General features: G+C 43.8%; 4 protein-coding genes across 24 annotated transcripts in view; 1 reads left to right on the top strand and 3 right to left on the bottom strand.

The window, feature by feature from the left end:
• PECAM1 (platelet and endothelial cell adhesion molecule 1) overlaps nt 1-6,221 on the bottom strand; it is a 29,691-nt gene extending 23,470 nt beyond the window's left edge. For 12 of the 16 annotated variants that reach the window (XR_014936848.1, XR_014936847.1, XR_014936849.1 and 9 more), the window contains exons 1-3: nt 6,066-6,221; nt 2,345-2,461; nt 525-566 (exon numbers count right to left, since the gene is read on the bottom strand). The gene's annotated coding sequence lies outside the window, so the exon portion shown is untranslated. Of the gene's footprint in view, nt 1-518; nt 567-2,344; nt 2,462-6,065 lie in introns of all 16 variants that reach the window. The other 4 variants (XM_085523051.1, XM_085523058.1, XM_085523059.1 and 1 more) reach the window with 3 other exon arrangements.
• On the top strand, nt 3,753-8,921 carry MILR1 (mast cell immunoglobulin like receptor 1). Of its 3 annotated transcripts, XM_015879559.3 has the most exons (9): nt 3,762-3,910; nt 3,998-4,042; nt 4,867-5,154; nt 5,549-5,833; nt 6,379-6,492; nt 6,902-6,991; nt 7,490-7,552; nt 7,859-7,915; nt 8,330-8,921. In XM_015879559.3, exons 1-9 carry the CDS (start codon nt 3,877-3,879, stop codon nt 8,353-8,355), a joined length of 1,002 nt encoding a protein of 333 aa, XP_015735045.2. In that variant the 5' UTR covers nt 3,762-3,876; the 3' UTR covers nt 8,356-8,921. The 3 variants fall into 3 exon arrangements, with proteins under 3 accessions (XP_085379259.1, XP_085379260.1, XP_015735045.2); XM_085523133.1 differs by lacking the exon at nt 6,379-6,492 and having other exon boundaries at nt 3,753-3,910; XM_085523134.1 differs by lacking the exon at nt 4,867-5,154 and having other exon boundaries at nt 3,758-3,910.
• On the bottom strand, nt 8,199-11,679 carry POLG2 (DNA polymerase gamma 2, accessory subunit). 2 transcript variants are annotated; one of them, XR_014936855.1, is made up of 8 exons: nt 11,145-11,679; nt 10,669-10,795; nt 10,414-10,552; nt 10,072-10,245; nt 9,473-9,613; nt 9,251-9,331; nt 8,584-8,684; nt 8,199-8,399 (listed from the first exon to the last, which is right to left on the bottom strand). XR_014936855.1 is itself a non-coding variant. In XM_015879557.3 (8 exons), exons 1-8 carry the CDS (start codon nt 11,623-11,625, stop codon nt 8,234-8,236), a joined length of 1,377 nt encoding a protein of 458 aa, XP_015735043.2. In that variant the 5' UTR covers nt 11,626-11,679; the 3' UTR covers nt 8,199-8,233. The 2 variants fall into 2 exon arrangements, 1 of the variants encoding a protein (XP_015735043.2); XM_015879557.3 differs by having other exon boundaries at nt 10,414-10,519.
• Nucleotides 11,680-13,163: 1,484 nt separating this feature from the next.
• DDX5 (DEAD-box helicase 5) lies at nt 13,164-20,785 on the bottom strand. 3 transcript variants are annotated; one of them, XM_015879555.3, is made up of 13 exons: nt 20,656-20,785; nt 18,970-19,135; nt 18,742-18,838; nt 18,525-18,658; nt 18,338-18,403; nt 17,743-17,884; nt 17,479-17,639; nt 17,147-17,319; nt 16,848-16,958; nt 16,578-16,639; nt 16,431-16,490; nt 14,962-15,186; nt 13,164-14,374 (listed from the first exon to the last, which is right to left on the bottom strand). In XM_015879555.3, exons 1-13 carry the CDS (start codon nt 20,685-20,687, stop codon nt 13,992-13,994), a joined length of 1,812 nt encoding a protein of 603 aa, XP_015735041.1. In that variant the 5' UTR covers nt 20,688-20,785; the 3' UTR covers nt 13,164-13,991. The 3 variants fall into 3 exon arrangements, with proteins under 3 accessions (XP_015735041.1, XP_015735042.1, XP_085379207.1); XM_015879556.2 differs by having other exon boundaries at nt 20,680-20,785; XM_085523081.1 differs by lacking the exon at nt 16,431-16,490.
• Nucleotides 20,786-20,822: the final 37 nt, after the last annotated feature.

Below are 20,822 nucleotides of genomic sequence, written 5' to 3'. Positions count from 1 at the left end.
AATAATAATGATAATAATAGGAAGGAAGGAGATTTCCCCCTTGCTCTGTAAAAGAATTCAGCATGATATGGAAAGCTCAGAAAAACCACAGCACTCCTTCCCACCAGGGGACAAAGCCACAAAGAGGGAAAGAGAAATGGGTGGGAGCCAATACAATTCAAAGTGATCCAGCACGACTGGGCTCAGAAGCAGGTCACATCAGCTTCTAGGATGAGCGAGGTCAGCAGTACAGTTTAATGGTGCACAAAACCAAGGCTGTTCAGATGCCACAAGTCAAGGATGCTCAGAAGACCTCTCAGTATAATTAGACTGTCATACTCTTAATAAAACCTCAGCATTACCCTGGAGAGAAAAATCTGACAGGTACTGGCCAAAATCTGAGAGGTAAGATCTACTGCAGAAATTCAACACAAAATATTACAAAACTTGACAGAAAATCACTCCAAAGGGGTCAGAACAGCTTGTGACCATCTTCCATTGTTAAACTGGAGATCATGTGGACATAAATATAAACTTACATGTACCTGTGCCAATGATCTTATTGTAATCTCTCAGGACACATCCTTCTGAAACAAAAATAGAAATTTATTATATATATATATATATATATATATATATATATATATATATATATATATATATATATATATTATTAAGTATACACAATTTAAATAACTCTTTTCAGTCCTTTATTGTATTTGTGGGAAAAGAGGGACTGATAAAAAAAAGTGCAGCACAGTTTCTGAAGGAAACCAAAGAATTGGACACGATGCCCTTTGACACCAAGTGATTCTTTTTAAAGAGACCAATGAATCAAACCCTTAAATACTAAAGCTGTGCTCATCTGGGAATTCCTAGTTGCTGTTTCAGGTGGCTGGGCCCTTTGCTATTTATTTCGTTAAATACAACAATTCCTAAAAAGCTCTGATGCCCAACCAGAGCTTTACCTAAAATCCAAGTCAAAACCTGTTTCCCGAAGGATGAAATGCTGAATGAGAGCACAACACTGTGGGGCCATCAAAGCTCATTCCGCACCATTTCAGCACACTGAATCTACTTTAAAAGCAATTAATCTCTACAGAAGGGCATCACCAAATGTCTGAGATCCAAGTCCATCTTTACTGATGTCAATACAAACTTCCAGTAACCAAATCAATAGTAGAAGAAGTAGCTCTGACTTCTAGTTGCCGTTGCTGACACCGTGGTTCCTTACAGCTGTGAACTACTTTGCTCTATTAACACTTCCCGTTTCAACATGCTCAGAGTTAACAGAATCACAACAAACGCCGTTGTTTTCACACGTCTACTCAGCTCCCTGGGGAACTGGGAACAAATTGCATTTGTTCTACATATATTTTTAGGGTATATTGTCTTCTCTTGAGCGTGAGACATTCACATCGTGTGTCCTCATTTTAAAAGCCTCCTCACATCTCCATAGAGAAGAAGAAATAATTTTAAAAGATGCGGATGTGAATATTTACGAAGGATGTTAAAGAAAGTGATTTATTTCCAGAAATCTATAAATTCTATCATTTATCTTAAAAACTGTGTATCTGTAAATCTGTGCTGCTCAGCCCGTTACGTTTCATAACAGTGCCATCTACTGGGTGAGGTCCACAGACTGAATCTAAGGACATTTTTTCCTCCTCCCCCCCCCTTTTTTTTTTCCCTCCTATTAAACCAGTGTTTTACTCTGAAGCTTTTCCTTTAATTACTGATATCCAACACCTCCCCCATAGGGCAATATAAAACAGATATGGTAAAGTCATTGCAGGAACCAGACAGCTGGTACTGAGGGAATCCTGCTGAATAATTCATGTTGCAGTGTTTCTCCTGAATTCTACAGTAGCCTATTATCACTATTTGGATCAATTCTTCCAAACCAATCTGGTGTCATATGAAGTTCTTTCCCATCTTGTACATGTATAGTTGCAATGATCAGTATTTCCCAAGAGAAAGACATTTCCTCCCATTTCAAGTCCTAAACCCAAATTTTAAGAGAAAATAAAACTTGTGAGGACACAGATGCACTGAACAATGGGATAGATTCCAGAAGCCCTGCACTTCGTGAGGCAACTTCGACTCTCAGTTGAAGGCCTGGAGACAACTAAACTTCTTTCTTTGAAAGGGCACGGACAGATTCTCAATAACTGTTTCCCACCACAGAGACACACACCAAATAAAACTCCTTCTTTGGAAAAAAAGAGCAAAACTAAACCATGTGAGTCTGGGAAACACGTCCCAAGTGCCAGGAGCTGTGCAAGGCAGCTGCCCACTGCCCCCCCAGAGAGAAGTGTGCAACACCACACTGCCTCCTGCACACCTCTCCTCCTTCACCACCCACCTGCAAGCGCCTGAGGAGCTGTGCTGGGACAAAGAGCAGCTTGCTGCAACAGGAAAATGCTGAAATGCTCCCAGTTCCTCTCTCGACATCTGCATTTCTACACACGCTTCCTGCCAGCTGCAAAATAAATATTTGTCTTGTGGTTAATTGTCATCGTTTCCACACAAGAAATGCAGGCAGGGATGAAGATTGGCTTGAAGGAAATTAAATATTAAAAAAAAGAAGAAGAAGAAGAAGGAAGTTGTGAGGAAATTTTGCAGCGCTGCAGCACACCAGCACTCTGTAGGCTTGTTGCCTCCAGAGATGGAAGAACTGATGAGAAATAAGACAAGACACACAATAGCACTTCAAGACACTGACTGCATTTCTAGTTCCTTATTCACATGGTCAGGGCCTGGAGTTCTTCCAAAGGCATTGCCTATACATAAACATGGACAACATTACTGTTGCATACATTAGGAACACAGGGAACAGCAGAGCAACCAGGATGCTGCTCTGTCAAATGTAAGCTCTGATTGGAGATTGTAGCAATTCTGGGCTGCCTGTGAATTTGCAACTAATACTTCCTAATATCCAGATTCTCAGTTCTGACCACTGGGCCTCAGGTCAAAAACGATACTGGAGAAAGAAGAATCAAAGGACAGACCTATGGAGAGGTAAAACCAGTGGCTTTTTCACCTACACTAATAGAACTGACCAAAACAAAATACTAGTTCATGCCATGGAACATTAGCTAAAGATTTACGATGCCTAGAGGCACAGGATGATGCACTGTGAACATCTACTTGCTGAAAGTTTAAAGTAGCAGCTTTGTATTAGTGATTAAATTACCAAATTAGTGATGAATTTGTTGTGCAGTGATATTGACCTCAAGTCTGTGATGAGATCTGTACCGTTTACTGTGAGATCTTACTTCCTCATAGCTGAATATCTGAAGTTTGTTCAAAATGTTTGCTTAATGGACTAGTTCTCCAGGAATATTTCTTACCATCTTAAAAGTCCCACAAATTAAGTCCTATTTTTTGGTCATTTTTTTAATATGGGAGTACTGATAAAAAATAGAAACCACATCCTCCCTTAGTCTCAGTCATATGCTACCAGAGGATCTCATGCATTCTCTCCAGCAAATGTGTGACTATGAGATATGAATTGATGATCTCATTCTTTTGTAAGAATAATACTAAAAATAATCTATAATGATATATTCTTATATACTACATGGAAGCAGTTCTATTACACAGCTCTCAAACATGAAAACATTGATCACATTGGCTACATCTAAGAACAACTCGACATTAACATCCAGTCATATTCCAAACTGCTCTTCCTTTCTCTTCTTCTTTTTCTTCTGTGCACAACTCTAAGATGACCATCATAGGCTGAACATAAATCTTTACGCAAATATCAACAGCAAAGATCAGTGCTATTTCCATATTTAGGACTTCCTCAACTGCTAGAGCCACTCCTCTAAGATCCCTTTAGTGTAACTCCAGCAGCTACCTCGTACCAGCTTCATTTTGGAAAAAAAAAATATGTTTTTTTTCACATTTCTGCTGTTTTCTTACCGTAAGCCAAGGACATTCCTTGCACATATTACAAATACTTCTAAATAAGAACCACCATTTCCTGTCTTACAGTTTTCTTCTCTTCTAGCTCAAACCTCTCAGCAGATTCAGAATGCGACTGCACACTGCAGAGGTAGGCTGGTTTTTTTTTTCAGTTTTGGGACATGGGCTGAAATCAACAGAAAATGGGGAAGGTATTTAAAGTGACAGGAGCCTTCATGTAAGAATAAATCTTTTGTCCCCGGGCTGCACTGAGATGTTTTGCAAGCTTCCATACAAAGCTAACTTTACTAACCTACACTTCTATGTACATTGAAAATTGCCTGAAGATATCAAGGTGTCTTTTCTCCCTCTAGAAGAGTTGGAATTTATCTTAGACTGATGTATTACCAATTTATATGAGAAGACAAGGCAAGCTTTTCTTAGATACACATTACTGTTATCTCATAAAAGCAAAAATAATTTGATACAAAATCAAAGCTCTGATTGCTTCTATTTGAAAGTCAGAGAAAATAAAAGTTCAGTCTTCTTATGAGATTAACTCTGCCTGTTTACACATAGTCACTGACAAAACACTGCTTTCACTTTTAGATGCACATGCTGCCTCTTCACTACCTTATAAAGTTACTTTCTCCTACAATCAACACCCCATAATATTTCTCTTTTATTGTTCAATTATTTTAATTAGTTCAAAAGTTTTTCTTTGGTTCATCCAGCTACATCTGTTGGCTCTCTCCTGTAGATGAAAAATGCATGCCTTCATAAAGTGTGTGAAGCTCCACATTGACAATGAAAAGCACAAAGTTGTGGTGCCTGTTATTGGAAGTAGGAAATGTAGGAAAAAATAAACATTATTTCAATAGAATTAAGTACAGCCTAAATGTCAGCATGCTTTGGGAATAACCTGGGGCATTTGTGGATGACAGGTGAACTCATACACAAGTTTCTTCTTCCCAGAGGTCCTTTCCAACCCCAGGCTGACACCTCTTCATGGTACTTTGGAAGTAGTGATGTACCAGAACGTAAGCCTCTCCTGTCACTCAGACTCTGGATCTCCTCCTATCAGATATACACTATTTAAACAAAGACAACAGGTATCTGCTTTAAATAGGACAGACTTGACACCAGTTGTGTTTAACTTAACTATCAATTCTGCCAGTGATCTGGGGGAATACAAGTGCAAAGCTGAGAATGAAATCTCCAACGGTGAAAAATACAGCAGAAGTCTCAACTTTACACTTAAAGGTATGTCTTGCTGTATTGATTTTCAGCACATTTTGTTTTATTGGATACAAGGAAGAAATTTTTCACAACAAAGGTGGTGAGGCATTGGAACAGGTTGCCCAGAGAATGCCCCATCATTGGAAATGTTAAAAGTCAGGTTGGAAGGGGCTTTGAAAAACCTGATCTTGTAAAAATATCCTTCCTTAATGATGGAGCTGAACTACTGCAAACAGTTACAACTACCTCAGGAGTCAGCAGTGCTGTTCTGGTATGTCTCACTGAATACTTCATCCTTTGCAAGCATCTCTTCCTCTAATGTTGCTGCTTAATTAAGAGTCTTGCTTTGGAGTTTGCTCTGTAATCAGCACTGAAGTCTGCTCAGGTTCTTTTTGTTGCTGTTGTTTGTTTTTTACAGAGCCAGTTTCCAAACCAGTGCTGAGCTCACCCAGTTCCCAAGCAAAGAAAGGCCAAACTGTGACCTTGTCCTGCATCTCAGAGAAAGGCTCTCTCCCTATCACATACACATTCTTCAAAGGCAGACAGAGGATCCAGCCCCCGGTGAAGATGCAGACAAGGGAAGCAGCAGTGATTTCTGTACTTATCGAATCCTCTAGTGACTTTGGAATCTATAGTTGCAAAGCTCAAAATAGCTTTCGCAATAATACAAAATACAGCAACAGTTTCAATTTGACATTAGCAGGTATGTATGTATTACACAATATACCACTGCCAACAAACAACCAAGGAGAGCATATAGTACTAATGAAACTATTTAACCAGAAACCTTATTCCTGCAATGTAACACTAAAAGTATAATTAGTTTAAGAGTAATTTTAAAAACTGAGTTACTTTTAAATGAGTGCAAAAAGACAATAACACGTAGCCTAGATAGTAGGAGGAGTGACTCTGAAGGATGAGTGTCAAAGACTCACTTTTAGAAGAGATCCCTGGTCCACTTCACTCTGCCCTGGGGAGATCCTAGTTTCCCTTTTCTCTCTGATTTCTATGGAAGGGAGGATCAATGGCAGCAGCATCCTCCCCTCCTTCAGCTCTGGTGGTTGTGTGCAATTTGCATTCTGAGTAGGTCTGTTAACCACAGCTAAACCAAAAGCTGAAAGAAACACAAAGTTGTGATTTTAGCTGGCAGAAAATACTTCTAATACAAAATATCATTTCCTTACATAATCACTTATGTTTCTTTCTTTTTTCTTTTCTTTTTTTTTTTTCTTTTTTCTTTTTTTCCAGAAGAGAGAACCAATTCTCAGCCCCTGATCATATCCCTTGTACTGATCTTACTACTGTTAGCAATAGGATTTGCTCTGGCAATTCCATTTTTCATAATTCCTTCATATAAAGCAAGTGAGTTATTTCAATGTCTGTTTCATTTTCTGGAAGGGCTGGTATATGTTTTTAGTACATTCTAGTGTGCAAATATGTTACAAGTTACAGCCTTGCATCTTAGGAGGCTGTTAACTCTCCTTTTAACCAGTCAAGGTGTAAAGACATTCAGTGTAAGACTTCTACAGCCATTTTCAATGACAGGCATGAAATGAGGGAGGCAAAGAAATAGCTAAAATAAGACAAATACTGAAAAGAACTTGGTGTTCTTGTTTCTAGTAAGGAAACTCTATTAAAAATGTCTCTGTTAAAGAAAGATGCTGTTTTCATGATCAGTATCAATGTATTCGAAAAATAATATGGAACTGTTAAACCACCCCTAAGATAAATAGATCCGTGCACATTGTTGGCTTTTGTTTTGTTTTTGCAGAAAAATTTGCACCTACTACGTCCTCAACTGGCCATAATTCAACAGAGAGAGTAGAAGAGTCAGAAGACTATGTCACATACGCAGAGATTGGCAAGTTCACATCACTTTCCACATAGCCACAAAACTTAAATGCAGGAGTTTGGTTTAAGAACGTTCTTGTACTATGCACAGCAAGTATGGACCAAATCCTTTGCACACAGCAGAAACAGCAGGAGGGAACACTTGCCAAGTGAGCTGCTAGTGCTCCTACTGACCATGCCATGGCAGGTGCAACTCAACATCCACCTACTGGGCACTGCCTGCCATGCAGCCAAAACCACACTGATGAAATGCACTGAAGTTCCATACCAACATCTACCACAAATAGAAATAAAACAGAGAACTGCTTTTGGTAACTTACAGTGAGGATAGGAACAGCCATTACAGAGGAAAGGAAAAGTAGGGGAGGATAAGTAAACCAGAGGGGCAGTGCTCATTAATTAAGAGCCAAAAACAGGCTACAAACAAGTTGCAGCAAAACAAAACACAGCTCCTGCATTCTGTTCAATCGTTTGTAACTGAGTTAACCACTGCTCCTCTTTAATCCAGAGCCAATTCAACCAGGAGAAGAATATGTCAACCTCTCTGTTATTAGAAGAAGAGATGAACAAGGTGAGAACCATAGCAGCAGAATATCCCAATCTGCACAAATGTGTTTGGGGTGGATTAGGGCTGGAACAGCAGAGAGTAGAGATGAACAGTAGCAGTTACATACTGAAAGTGCTAACTTACCATGGAAAATATATTGATGTAACTTTATCTAAGCTAGAGGGGGAAAGATTCAACAGCTTAACTTTGGAACCATGCAGGAGATGTTACTAGCAACCAAGTTGCTGATGGTGTATTAATTCTTCTGCTGTGTATCTTTACTAAAAAAAAAAACAAAAAACCACACAAATTATTTTACTCTTTTCACAGAGAACAGAGCATGTGCTACAATCTATTCAAAGGTCCTCGTCAGAGATGGAGCACAAGGTAACATGGCCTGTGTCATTACCTCAATTACATATTTCTAAAGAATCTCGCAGTTCTCCCATACTTAGAGGTACCACCACATCTGCTCAGAGATAACATGTAGGTACTGACTGCCTGGCCTCTATTTAACAGATCACAATTACTTATCTACTACTAAGAAAAATCCTTAAGTCCTTAACCTGGATGACAAAGATTTGACAGAAAATTGATACATTGAGTTTTAGCAGAACTCTTTGCAAAATGCCTAAATCTGTGACCTCTGAAATCATTTCAGGCACAGACATTTACAAAAGTTACTTTTATTAGATAGATTTAAGTTTATACATTTTTAGCCGATTCTATATACTTAATTAAAAAGTCTTTCAACCTAGAAATGTGCATCATTTCCTTCATGGTAGTGTCTCTGCTTCTCAGCTGGACCACTCCATTCTCCAGAGTAGAATCGCTTATCAAGACCATGAAGAGAACACTCATCTCATCATACCTGCAAAGAAAAGATCACAGCCATGACTGCTTTTGATGTATGAAATTTCAGATACATTATGTATCATAACCTGAGCGAATTTATTCCGGCTATAATGCACTACGTTCAGTGTCAAAACACTCATTTTCTTATGAACATTCCTTGCTTTCTTGACTACATTTCTTTAAATTATGTTTCTCCTTACTTTGTGTAAAGCTGCTCCAGAGATGCCTGAGTGGTGTCCAGATAACCCGGCCAGACAGCAATTCTATTTTCAGACAGTTCATTGAACAATCCTTGACAAACCTGTGTTTATTTAAGAAAAAAAAGTAAAAAAGAACAATTTTGAGAATCTAGAAACAAATCAAACTCTACTACTTGCAATATTAGCATTCCTCGTTGGTATTAATGCACTGGCTGAAATGATCTCAGAGTGGAAAGCAGTTTGGCAATTAAATCTCAATTTTTATCTAACAAACACAAGTTTCCTCCCTTCTGTGGAGACGGACTTAAGTAAAAAAATAAAGAATCTTAAAATCTGAAGATGCAAACCATGAGTTAAGATAAGATTAAGAGCCTGAGAGGGATTTTGTTATTTATTTCACTTATTTTTTTCATGAAACAAATTCAAACTTACTAATAGTACTAAAAGTAGTGTGTTAAAGCAGAAACGGCATCTGCTTCCCCACTGTACTCCTTCAGCAGTGACTCACGAGCTCAGTGTGGAGGAAGCATCATGAAATATGTACAAATAGGAATCTCAGAATTGAAATAGCAGCGTGACTTTCACCAACATAAACAGCGCCTGACTTTCAGCTGAAAGTCACATGGGAAGTTAGCACTATATATTAACATGTGTTCTCTCCACTTACCTGTCGCAGCTCTGTTGTTGGACCTTTCCCTACATCCAAAGCCACTTTGATAGGTGTTAAACAAGGATGAAGTTTGAGTACCTAATAATTTCACAGAAAGTCAGAGATTACTAAGTATGTAATTAGAACATTAGTAAGTATGACCTAGGATGTGATTTCTGGCACTCAGGCCCAGTACTTAAGCACATCCCTCCATCATCCACTCTCCCTTTCAGTAGTTACCTTTCTCTGTGAACTTTTCTTTGTTGTCAGTGAATTCTCAGCCAGCTGTAAAGAATCAAAGAGATAAGCTAATGCTCCTAGGTCCAGATTTCCACTCACAGACAGAACATGAGGCAGAACACTCCTCCTTCCATCCCGGCCCTGATGAGGAAAAATACAATAAATTATAAAAGCCACCAACCAACCAACCGTGATGGGGTGGATGCCTCAAAGATGCCTCAGGGGGTCTTTTATTTACTTTACATTTAAGGGGGCACTGAGCTCAAACACCCTTCTTATATTCAGACATACCTTACAATCAGCTGCATTTTAAAGTTACTGGCACCCTTAGCATGTAACACAGTAACTCAAGTAGCTTGTAACAAAGAGAATGCAGCTCACTGCTGATTTCAAGGCATTAACTCCATGCATAAACAATGTAGCATCACTATTTTGTCTCCTAATGAAAATAGCATCTGCCACAGAAGGTCTGATAGCAGCATATCGTTTATACTGATCTTACCAGAAAAGAAATAGTCACACAATAAACAACTGGATCAACAAATAAAACATCTCATCTTTATCATAAAAGATTCTCAATAGGGTAAGGAAATGCTTACCAGTAACTTCGATCTATCCCCTGGGTACATCTGTAACAGTTCAGTGTCACCAAGGTTTTTCAATGTTTCTATTGTTTCCGTCCCCCAAGGAAAGTCATAATGCAAATTAAATCCCCGTCTTCCTTCTTCATCCTGAAAGTCACTGCTGCTGAAGTTGGATGGGCCCACTGCAAACTGAAAACCAAAGATATAACAGGTGTTCTACTACTGTGAATGCTGTATTAACTACAAAAAGCACAGCTGTGATGGCAACAGGCAGCTGTGAAAAAACAAAGGAGCAGAACAAGACTGGACATACACAACATAACATGCCATAACTGGCCATACACAGACCACTGTTACCTTTCTCCACCATTGCAGTCTCTGACGTAACCAATAATCCAGCCACTGTCCTGCAGTTCTGGGAGAGCTAAACCATGTAAGTAACGATGTTGTCCTTTCTCCTATTCTTTAAACAATAGCAAGGTCAGCAAGTTAACTCCTTCAAAAACAACAGGAAAGAAGCAAGAAACAGTTTTCAAGAGTAATCCAAGTTGAAACAACTAAGCATGCTTTGTTTGGGCATGAAAGGGGATTTATCACTCTTTATTAGTCTACCTTCTGAGCTTATCGTTGTGTTGTTCACCACCTGGGATGGAGTGGAAACATACTCCAACTTCAGCAAGGCCGCAGGGCAGTCTCTTGTTCACAAGCTCTAGGCAGCTCACATACTGTGCCAACGCACCTGCCAACAGACAAACCAGGTATTTTAACCACATAGAGATGAACACGGTACGTTAGTTTATCCACAAGAGGAAATGACTGCAATAATAATGATTTCAGACCTCACTGCTACACACTGCTTGTGCTTTAGCATCGAGCTGTACCTTGTGTCGTGCACACGAGCTCAGCAGCTCACAGCCCTCACTGCAGGGCAAGGTGTGAAGGACACACCGTCACTGCTGCTCTGCTTATATGACACTGTCCCACCGCGCTGCCACAGCCGGGCAGTGAGTTCCCCTGAACGCGGCTGTGAACGGCCCGGGCCGCCCGAGCTGAGCAGCGCTGCCGTGTCGGTGTCGGTGTGTCCGTACCGTGCAGCAGACTGTCCCTGAGCACTCCGGCACTGCCCAGTTCTTCTCTCAGATCCGCCCCGCCGCGCTCGGTGCTGCAGCCCCCGCTGTGCAGAACTCGGTGCAGCGTTTCCGAGTGCAGCAGCCGCGGGGCGGTGCTGGTGTCTGCGGGGTGTCCGTGCAGCGGGGAATCCACGGGCAGCACCTGCTCCCTGCGGCCCCGCACCGCGTCCCACCACAGCACGCACAGGTTGCCCCGCAGCTCCACGCCCAGCGGCCCGAAGCGGAGCGGAGCGCCCCGGGCCCACGGGAACGGCTCTGCCCGCAGGAAATGGCGCCTCCGGCACAGCGCCACCAGCTGCTCCTCACGGCCGCTCGCCGCATCGCCGCCGGACTCCGCGTAGGGCCGGACCGGAGGGACAACATCCAGCCCGTGGGCGGTGAGCGGCCTGAGGAGAGACGGGCTGCACAGACGGTGCCCTGGGCGGCAGCACAGCGCCATGATCACAGCGCCATAGTCACGGCGCCATGTTTCTTCACAGCGCCACGGTCAGGAAACGGGGCTGGCGCGCGGCCGTGCACGAGGCGGGAACATGGCGGTGCGCACGCGCACTGTGCCGCCTGCAGCCCGCCAACAGCCGGAGGAGCCGCCCGACGGGGAAACTGCAGCGCAAAGTGCCCACAGAGCAACTCGGAACTGCACGAGGCTGCGAAGCAAAAATAAAACCTCTAGCACTTAACGCAGATTTGCTCAGAGCGGCTGCACGAGCTGAGCGTGCTGTGCAGCGATACGTGGCTGCTGCTGAGGAACAGAGAGCTGCGCGCGGGAAACGCACCGCGGGGCAGGGAAAGCACGCCAGCAGCAACCAGTCAGCAGCAAACAGCAGCAAAGAGCAGCAAAGAGCAGCAAAGAGCAGCAAAGAGCAGCAAACAGTGAGCAAACAGTGAGCAAACAGTGAGCAAACAGCCACAGCCCCGCCGCGCTGCAATGGAAAATTCCACGCACGCCCGATGACGTTTTGTAGCGCTGCCAGCGGGCGGGGCTGAGGCGGATCCGGCTGTAGGAGGGCGGCAGCGATGGGCTCAGGGCTGTTACGGCTCAGCCGGTCGCGGTGCCTTTACGCACAGGCCCACGGGGCTGAGCACACACGTTAGTAGGGCAGTGGGGCAGAGAAAAACACCGCTTAGAACATGCCGGTCTGATCCGGAACCGGTTCCGTTGCACTGAGAACTATGGAAGATTTAAGTGCAAACGTTGAGGGCACAGGGAACAGTGTGACTTTAATGGGGAAAATAAACCCCCTGAAGCACACAGGCCTCGTAACCCACACGTAGAAGCAAAATAGAAGCAGGGCGCTGCATTATTTCACTGCCATCATTAAACACAGATGTGCACCAGGAATCTCAGACCTTCAAACCCTGCACTATGTGCTATTCAGCTCAGGGCTGTCACACAGCTCCTCTCAGCTGGGTACAGCTCAACCAGGGGTTGGTGCTATTCCCCGTCAGAAAATCTGCTTGTTCTTCACAGCTCAGAGCGCTACAGTGACAGGAGCTTACAGAAGTATAAACATTAAGAAAATAATGGATTACAGTGTAATTAATAGTAGCACAAGTTGACTTGGGTGGGAATATAGCAAAGTAAGCTGAGGGAAATGCAAGTGAGGTTCAAGAGGCTTGAAATCACAGACTGAGATTCAGAATAACGTGGACAGAATCTTGCCCAATTCTTACATTAGCAAAGAGTGGTTAAGCATTTTTACCATTAAAAAATAATTATTGTTAAAAGTGGGAACTGAAGGTTAACATTCAGTTGAATTTTAAGATACTGTTGTTGAAAGCATTCAGTAACAAGCCCAGAATTGAGTGTTTCTGCTTGACCCCAGCAAGGAAATGCCTCAGAACCCTCCTGTGCTGAGCAGTGAGGCTTCAACTGCACACAGGGATTGTACAAATGTCAGGAACAAAGAACCCCCCCATTCACTCAACAGCCCGCTTCCCTCCTCCCGCTGCCGCAAAGAAATCACCGCTCAATACCAGTTTAAGTATAATTTGAAGTTTTAATACTAAAGATCTTCCCATTTCTCTGAAGCTCATAGTAAGCCTGCATGCTAACTCACAAGGCCTGACAGCTGCAGACACGTTACACTCAAGCCTAGTCTGCACATATGCAACAGTTACGGTGCTGCAAAAAAGCTTCCTACACTGGTGGCAGAAGCTCGTTAGCAACACCACTTGAGCAGAGCTTTGGTTAGCGAGATGCCCAGCTACACCATCACTCCAAGGAATCTTCTCCAAAATAAAGAAAACAAACTGGCCCTATGCTAATCAGACAAGGAAGAAGACCATTTCCAACTGCTATTCAGTAGCCAGCTTTGCTTTTCTTCCCCACCAAACAGAGCCTGCCATGCTAAGCGATCTAGAGCCCAATCAAGGCAAGGCTGGTTTGTTTTTAATATAAGCTTAAATGTTTAATCAGACACAGTTGAGAAACCTCTCTAGAATATAAAAACATTTGACATTCCATTAGTGTAAAGTTGTGCACATGTTGAGAAAATTGCCATCTGAAAGAAAATTCGGTCTTCAAATATCTTTATTGGAAGGCCATGCACTGCCTTCTGGTACTGTATTTCAAATCACTGTACATTTACTTTGAAAACACTGTCTGCATTTTCTAGTACAAAAAACTAAAAATTGTTTCAGGAATGTAGAGAAATATTCAACTTAAATAGCGAAAAAGTGCACCATAATTACTGCTGCACTGCAGTCATTTCTGCGCTTCCCATTTCTTAAATAACTATCCTGTTCTGAGATAACACACAATATAAAGAGCAATTATGAAAAACTGAGACATTTAAATACACTAAGTTATTGAGAATAACTCGCTGGCATTGGGTAACCTATCATAGGAGCGGCACCAGTGGCAGGATACGCATACTGCTGCTGGTTCATGCCATTGTGCATATTTGCAATGTTACTCCCGTACTGCTGATCATAGCCATTCTGGTAAGCTCCTGCAGGGTTACCGGCCCTGAAGCCAGCCTGCATGCCTGCAGCTGCAAAGCCATTTCCAAAAGGAGTTCCATTACTGAAACTCTGGGCGCTGTAGGCCCCATTCTGAGCTTTGGCTCCAAAGTCTCTCTTTCCTAGTGCACCATAAGTTCTCTCAAAGTTCTCCCTCTCTCTAAAGCTACTAAATCCACCCCTTTTGCCCGCAGAGTATCTGTCACGTCGGTCACCTCGGGAACGACCTAGTAAAGAGACAAGACAAGTAAGATATCTGATAGATATCAGATAGACAAGAGCAATCAAGGCTGCATTTAATTAGCATCTGGTGAGTTCAACTCATGAACATTCTTTTCCTTTGTCAGCAAGTCAAGTCTACTGAAAAGGCTTTCCAGTTTTTAACTGGACTCATTGGGCACAGAATTACATGAAGATTTACATTTACATGAAGCTAGAGCCCTTTCCCTAATGAAGGCAGGGTCATACACTCTCCCCTGTAATATGAGCAGTGGCATGAAGGAAAGCTGCTTTGGTCTCACCAATAGGAGTTACATGCAGTTATCTCCTAACTGTAAGAGGAAGCTGAACAGCTGAGCAAGATGTTTTAATGCAGAACACATGAGCCTGAAGCCCATCTTTGACATCAGCAGCCACAGCTCACAAGATGCTCTACAGCACAGCATTGTGAGGGCAGGTTTTGCTCACAAGCGTTAACACCTTTGGAGGTCACCATAACTGGCAAATAAGCTGGATATGAATCCATTTTTGAGAGGCTAGAGATTGCCAGTTTGTTCTGAGAGAAAAGCTGTGCATCGTTAACAATAGCACTCACCTGAACCTCTGTCTTCAATCAACTGAAGCAACTTAGGGTTGATGGCTTGATTAGCCTCCCGAAGCACAGAGATGAGGTCATTTACTTGCTTAATATTGTTAGGAGTAAAGAATGTATATGCTGTGCCTGTTTTGGTACTGCGGGCAGTTCGTCCAATTCGGTGGATATAGTCCTCAGAGGAGTTAGGGTAGTCATAATTGATGACAAATTTCACATCTTCCACATCTGTAAAGTGTTGCAGTGTGGCAAAAAGCGAGGTACAAAGTTTTGCACACCACAACAGCCAAATCGAAGATAAACGTTAGACAATAGTACTTTCAATGAAATAATGGCTGCAAAGAACAGTGTTAGAATTATCCATTTCTGCACGAATATTGTGGAAGAGGAAGATATGCACACTCCGTCTGTTCCCGTCTTATCACCCACCCTGTGATCCAAAACCTTACCATAAAGGAGTATGCATTTGCTTGTCATTCCCAACTCAAGAGTCCCCTTTACAAATCATCAAGTGACATCTGAATGCTTCTTGCAGTAGGGCCACTAAAGCTCACAGCAGCCTCTTCATGTGCTCATTTGAGGACCTTAGAGTAAAAACATACAAGGTCCTTCACATACACACTCATTAGAAGCTCAAAAAAAATGGGCCACACTGCTCGTCTTGCCAAGACCTTTGAACTGCAGCTGCAAGAAAAACATACCTGTCCCCCAAAAGTCACCAAGTTGTTTTTATGCACTGTCTCGTCTAGGCAAGCACTTCCAAGAAGCCAGCGTTCACTTGAGAATGTGTCTCTCTCTGGCAGGTCTCGACATGACGACTACATATAGGTGGAGGAACTTCGACTTTCAAAGGCATTTAGAAAAGCCAATGCTTTCCTGCCCCACTTGCTAAGGTGAGAGGTGGACTTTTGCTCAGATTTCATGTGCCAGTACTCACCAATTTGTACAAGGCTTAGTACGTTTTAAAGCTGCTCTCTCCATTTCATGGTTGGAAAAAAAATTTCACTGAACATTCAAGATTTTTCTTTTCCTCAACATTTCAAACTCACCGAAATTCAAAGACCCACAGATCACAGCAGACAGTATGCACAAAACTAACAGTACTGCACCATGGCAAATCATGCAAAGCATGGAGAGAAGAGAAATACCAGGGCAAAGTGAACTGTGAATGAGGCTGCTTATTTCATGAGAGAACAGTTTATGGGGGAGTAGTTTAAAGGATGAACTTTGCCTTTTGAAGATTACTGGCACACAATGCTCTCAGTTTTCACCTCTCTATTTGACTGGAAGCAGCCAGCCGATCACTTCCACTAGTCCTCCATCCCCCTCGAGTCCTCCGATTGTCATGCCTAGGCCTTGCCACAAAGACTGCACCTTTATGTGAAGAAAACTTAGAAAAATGCAGAGGTTAAAGAAAGCAATAGACTTTCTTTAAATAACTTTGGGCAACTGGCATTATGAGTTGTACTAACCTAGACCTCGGGATGCAACATCTGTAGCAATCAGGATTGGTGCTTTTCCATGTTTGAATTCTGTAACACAAGCAACTCTTCATCAGTCTCTTCGCATCAAATACCAGATAGATAGCAGCCTGCTTACCAAACTGCTGAAATACTCACCATTTAGAACCCAGTCTCGCTCCTGCTGGCTTTTATCACCATGAATACCCATTGCTGGCCATCTGAAAATACAGAAGTTGATTAACCTCAAATAATTGAGTACTTTCATTATTATGACAGCTACTGGGACATTCTCAACAGCTTCTGGATTTAGCTTTTCTTCTGACACCTGGTCAGACAGCTGGACACCATCACAGGTGGTCACTAATTAGACCAAGCGTGCTGTTGATTCTTTTGGGGTGGATCATTTAAGTTCGTGCTTCAACTTACCCATCTCTCCTCATTTTCCTAGTAAGATCATCACAACGTCTTTTGGTTTCCACAAAAACAATTGTCTTATTTTCCTTCTCACTCATTATTTCCTCCATCAAACGAATAAGCCTGTCATGAAGAGATAATGAAACATTCACTACCCATACTGTGCAATTTCTTTCTCCTTTTAACATGGAGAGCTTCTAGCAGTATTAGATTAGCATTTAATACCCACTAAACTCATCTCGGTTGATACAGAAGTTAAATCAACCGTCAGAAACATACTGAGTGTTTTACCCCCCCCAGTAACTACTCACTTGTCGTCCTTCTCAACGTCATGACACACATCAACAATCTGCAGGATGTTGTGGTTTGCACTCAGTTCCAATGCACCGATGTTGATGTGGACATATTCTTTTAAGAAGTCTTCAGCCAGCTGCCTGACTTCCTTTGGCCACGTGGCACTCCACATCAGAGTCTGCCTGTCAGGCTGGAGAGAAAGATTTTATCAGTACAAAATTAACATATCATTAAGTAAAACATAAACACAGAAGTCTACCCAGAAGTCTGAGCTAACTGTGCTATCCTTGTTTTAACAAACACTGCTGTTTCTGTATTACCATTAAATGCAGCTACCATCTATACTCACTCTTATCTGATCCACAATTTTTCTGATTTGAGGTTCAAATCCCATGTCAAGCATCCTGTCAGCTTCATCAAGGACAAGGTAAGTGCACCTCCTGAGGTTGGTCTTCCCAGCTTCTAAGAAGTCTATAAGTCTTCCAGGTGTTGCAATGCAGATTTCCACACCTTAAAAAAAAAAAAAATCACAAGAAAAAGAATAAATCAACCAGTGAGTCAGATAAGCAGTTTTCGCATCACCTCACACAGATGCATCCAGATTTATCCTTACCTCTTTCTAGATCACGAATTTGTGGTCCCTTTGGAGCACCTCCATAAATACACGTAGACTTCAAGCGACATGCTCTGCTATATTCAGCAGCTACTTGCTGCACTTGCTGAGCCAGTTCCCGAGTTGGTGCCAGCACAAGACACTAGAGGTAAGATGCCCAGATTTAGTTCCATACATGGAATTTCTAGTCTTACATTTTAACTCAGAAAGTTGTTATATACCACTTCAATGCCAGACTGACTGAAGTAGAACTGAGTATCTCAAACCAAGTAAACAAAGTTAAGTAACATCTCCATTACTAAACACAAGCCAGTGATGTGTGATAAAATACTCAAAATTCACTGTAGCTTCTAGTGGATGGCAAGTTCCAAAATGGAAGAGCAGCTCTGTTCTGTAAAACTTTATAGAACCGTATCAGAGCTTATGGGCTGTTCCTGGGAGACCAGAAAAAGAGAAACCCAAAACACCACACATGGGCCACTTTAAAAGGTTTCCATGATTAAGAACTATGCACTCCTATTAACATGGACAATTAGACTGTGAGAAATCCACCTTCTCTAGCAGCTAAGGTCCTCCTTCACTTCAGAATACTTACAATAGGTCCATCTCCTCTCTCCAGGAATGGCTGATGATTTATATGCACAATAGCAGGCAACAAGTACTGTTCAGAAGAAAAGAAATGCCACATTATAGTTTCTTCCCAGGAGCTCAGCCTGCCTTACACCAGGCTGTACTTTCATTGCTGGATTTCAGCAGTACACCACATCATAATCACAACTTACAGACAGCGTTTTCCCTGATCCAGTCTGTGCAACTCCAACCATATCCAATCCACTCAGGGCAACAGGCCATCCCTGTGCTTGAATAGCAGTAGGCTCGGTGAAGTTCTGCCTCTGAATCACCTCCATAACATTTGCTTGAAGAGAAAATTAGAGCTTAACTCACAAGTTGTAAATCAAGACAGGAAAAAAATAAAACAATATGTTGGCCAGCACTTACCAGGAAAGTTAGCTTCATAGAAGTTTATGATTGGTTTTGGACAGTTATGGCCCCTCACTGTGACTTCTTTGCTTGACCTGTACTGCTCAACCTCTTGCTGCAAAAGAAAAACCTCATTACTGGAAACAGCTTTGGCACGGAAGTTAGTGAAGTTACTGCACGCCGGGTCCCATGACCTTACGCATGTTTGTGCTTGTTTACTTCTGCGTGAGCTGGGTGGGTACATACCGCAGTTCGTCTGACTACATCAGGATGTTCTTGATAGAAGTTCTTCTCAAATTTGGGCAGTTCATCTAAATTCCATTTCTTTTTGGTCAGCTTTTCCCCGGGGTTTCCAAATTTTTTCCCAGAAAGTGGACCAGCTCTACTTCCTCCAAAACGAGGGGCTCCAAACCTAGAGAATATATCAATATTTAGGATCCAAGAGACAATTTGTTCTCCTCTTGCTATTATGTAACCGCTATCTTTGTGGTATGCCCTGTAACTTCACAACTCAGAGTTACCAACCCCACCTATGAGATATTAAGCTTTCAAAACTTAAGTGGCAGATGCAGCAATCCACCTATCTTCACACTCAGAAGGTGAAGTAACATGTTACCTTGCAGCTCCCATAAAACAGAATGGCCTACTGGCAAGTTCCAGCACAGGTAAGGAAGTAACATGAACACCGCTGTATTACTCCATGATCAAAATGGTTTCCTACCCAACTGACACTCCCATTTTATCAGCCTACAGAAAGCAGGCAGGGCTTGTTACAAAACCCGGGTACAACTTCCCTCTACGTGTTTTTACCACGTATCCAAACGACAAACTCCTCTCAGTGCCCGTGCGTTGTGAGGACACGCGTTTTCTGTTAATGTTTTATTAACCTCGTGCCCCTCTGTTCTGAGCAGCGACACGGCGCAGCCCATCCGATCCCAGCGGCCCCAAAGCGCAGCTGTTCGCGGCTCAGTGCCCGCATGGAGCCCCTGGAGCTGCGCTAAGCCGGAGCCGAGCGCGGAGCTGCCTCCCCCCGTCCGGCCGCAGCCCGGCACCGGGAGCGGGGAGCGATCGTGCACCACAGCACAGCGCTCCCAGAGGGGACCGAGCCGAGCGGCCGCTGCTTCCTGCCAGCGCTGTTTCCTTTGTCTCTCATTTCTGTCTACGCCACATTTTCCAGGCGCTGCCATTTTAGAGTCTGAGCTGGGCGGGGGGGGAGGGGGGGTGGAGGAGGAGGAACAAAGGCAGCAGCAGCAGCCGGCATTTTGATTTCCCCTCAGTCACCGCATGGCGGGGCCGGCCATTAACATCCGCTGACACAACACAAAGCGGGAGCCGGCCGGCTCCTGCCAGCAACAGCTCGAGCCGCCGACCCCCTTCGAGGGCAGGAAAAGGAGGAAGAGGGAACCGCCCAACCCTCAGCTCCTCGAGGCTCCGCCATCGCGCAGCGCCCGGCAGCGCCCGGCCAACCCACTGACACACAAACCTCGTCCCGCCGCCCCCCGAGGGGGGGGATGTGGGGGAGCTCCCCGCCAACCACCCGCGCGGCCCCGAGCGGCTCCAACACACGCCGCCCCCATTGACTGCTCCCAGCTGCCCCGGACCGAGCCGTGAGCCGAGCTGTGAGCCGAGCCGTGAGCTGAGCTGTGAGCTGAGCCGTGAGCCGAGCTGTGAGCCGAGCTGTGAGCCGAGCCGTGAGCCGAGCTATGAGCTGAGCCGTGAGCTGAGCCGTGAGCCGGGGCCGATCACACGGGGCCGATCCCCCCCCGCCCCCCACGAAGCTCCGCAGTTACAAAGCGGAGCCGCGCTCCAGGCCCAGCCCACGGGCCCGGCCGCCATTTTGAGCGGCTGCCACAGCAGCGCGCGGAGCCCCGCGGTCGCTCTCAGAGTCCGGACGCTGGCGGCGACTGGCGCCGGCCGGGCCCCCGGACTCACCCTCTGTCCCTGTCGCTGGAATACCCGGGCATGGCGATGGTGGCGGTGGGCGAGACGGTCCCGATCGCTAAAAAGGATGACGAAGGGCACGACGCGATCCGGCGCCGTCCGTGGGGGCCACAGAATGTAGAACGCCTCACCGCCCCGATGCCGGTTATATACGGCGC

Source organism: Coturnix japonica, chromosome 23, assembly GCF_054131305.1.
Source record: "Coturnix japonica strain WE chromosome 23, WE-NBRP24, whole genome shotgun sequence".
Classification (NCBI taxonomy): domain Eukaryota; kingdom Metazoa; phylum Chordata; class Aves; order Galliformes; family Phasianidae; genus Coturnix; species Coturnix japonica.
Note: the sequence above shows the minus strand (reverse complement) of the source record. Positions and strands in the feature narration are given on the sequence as shown.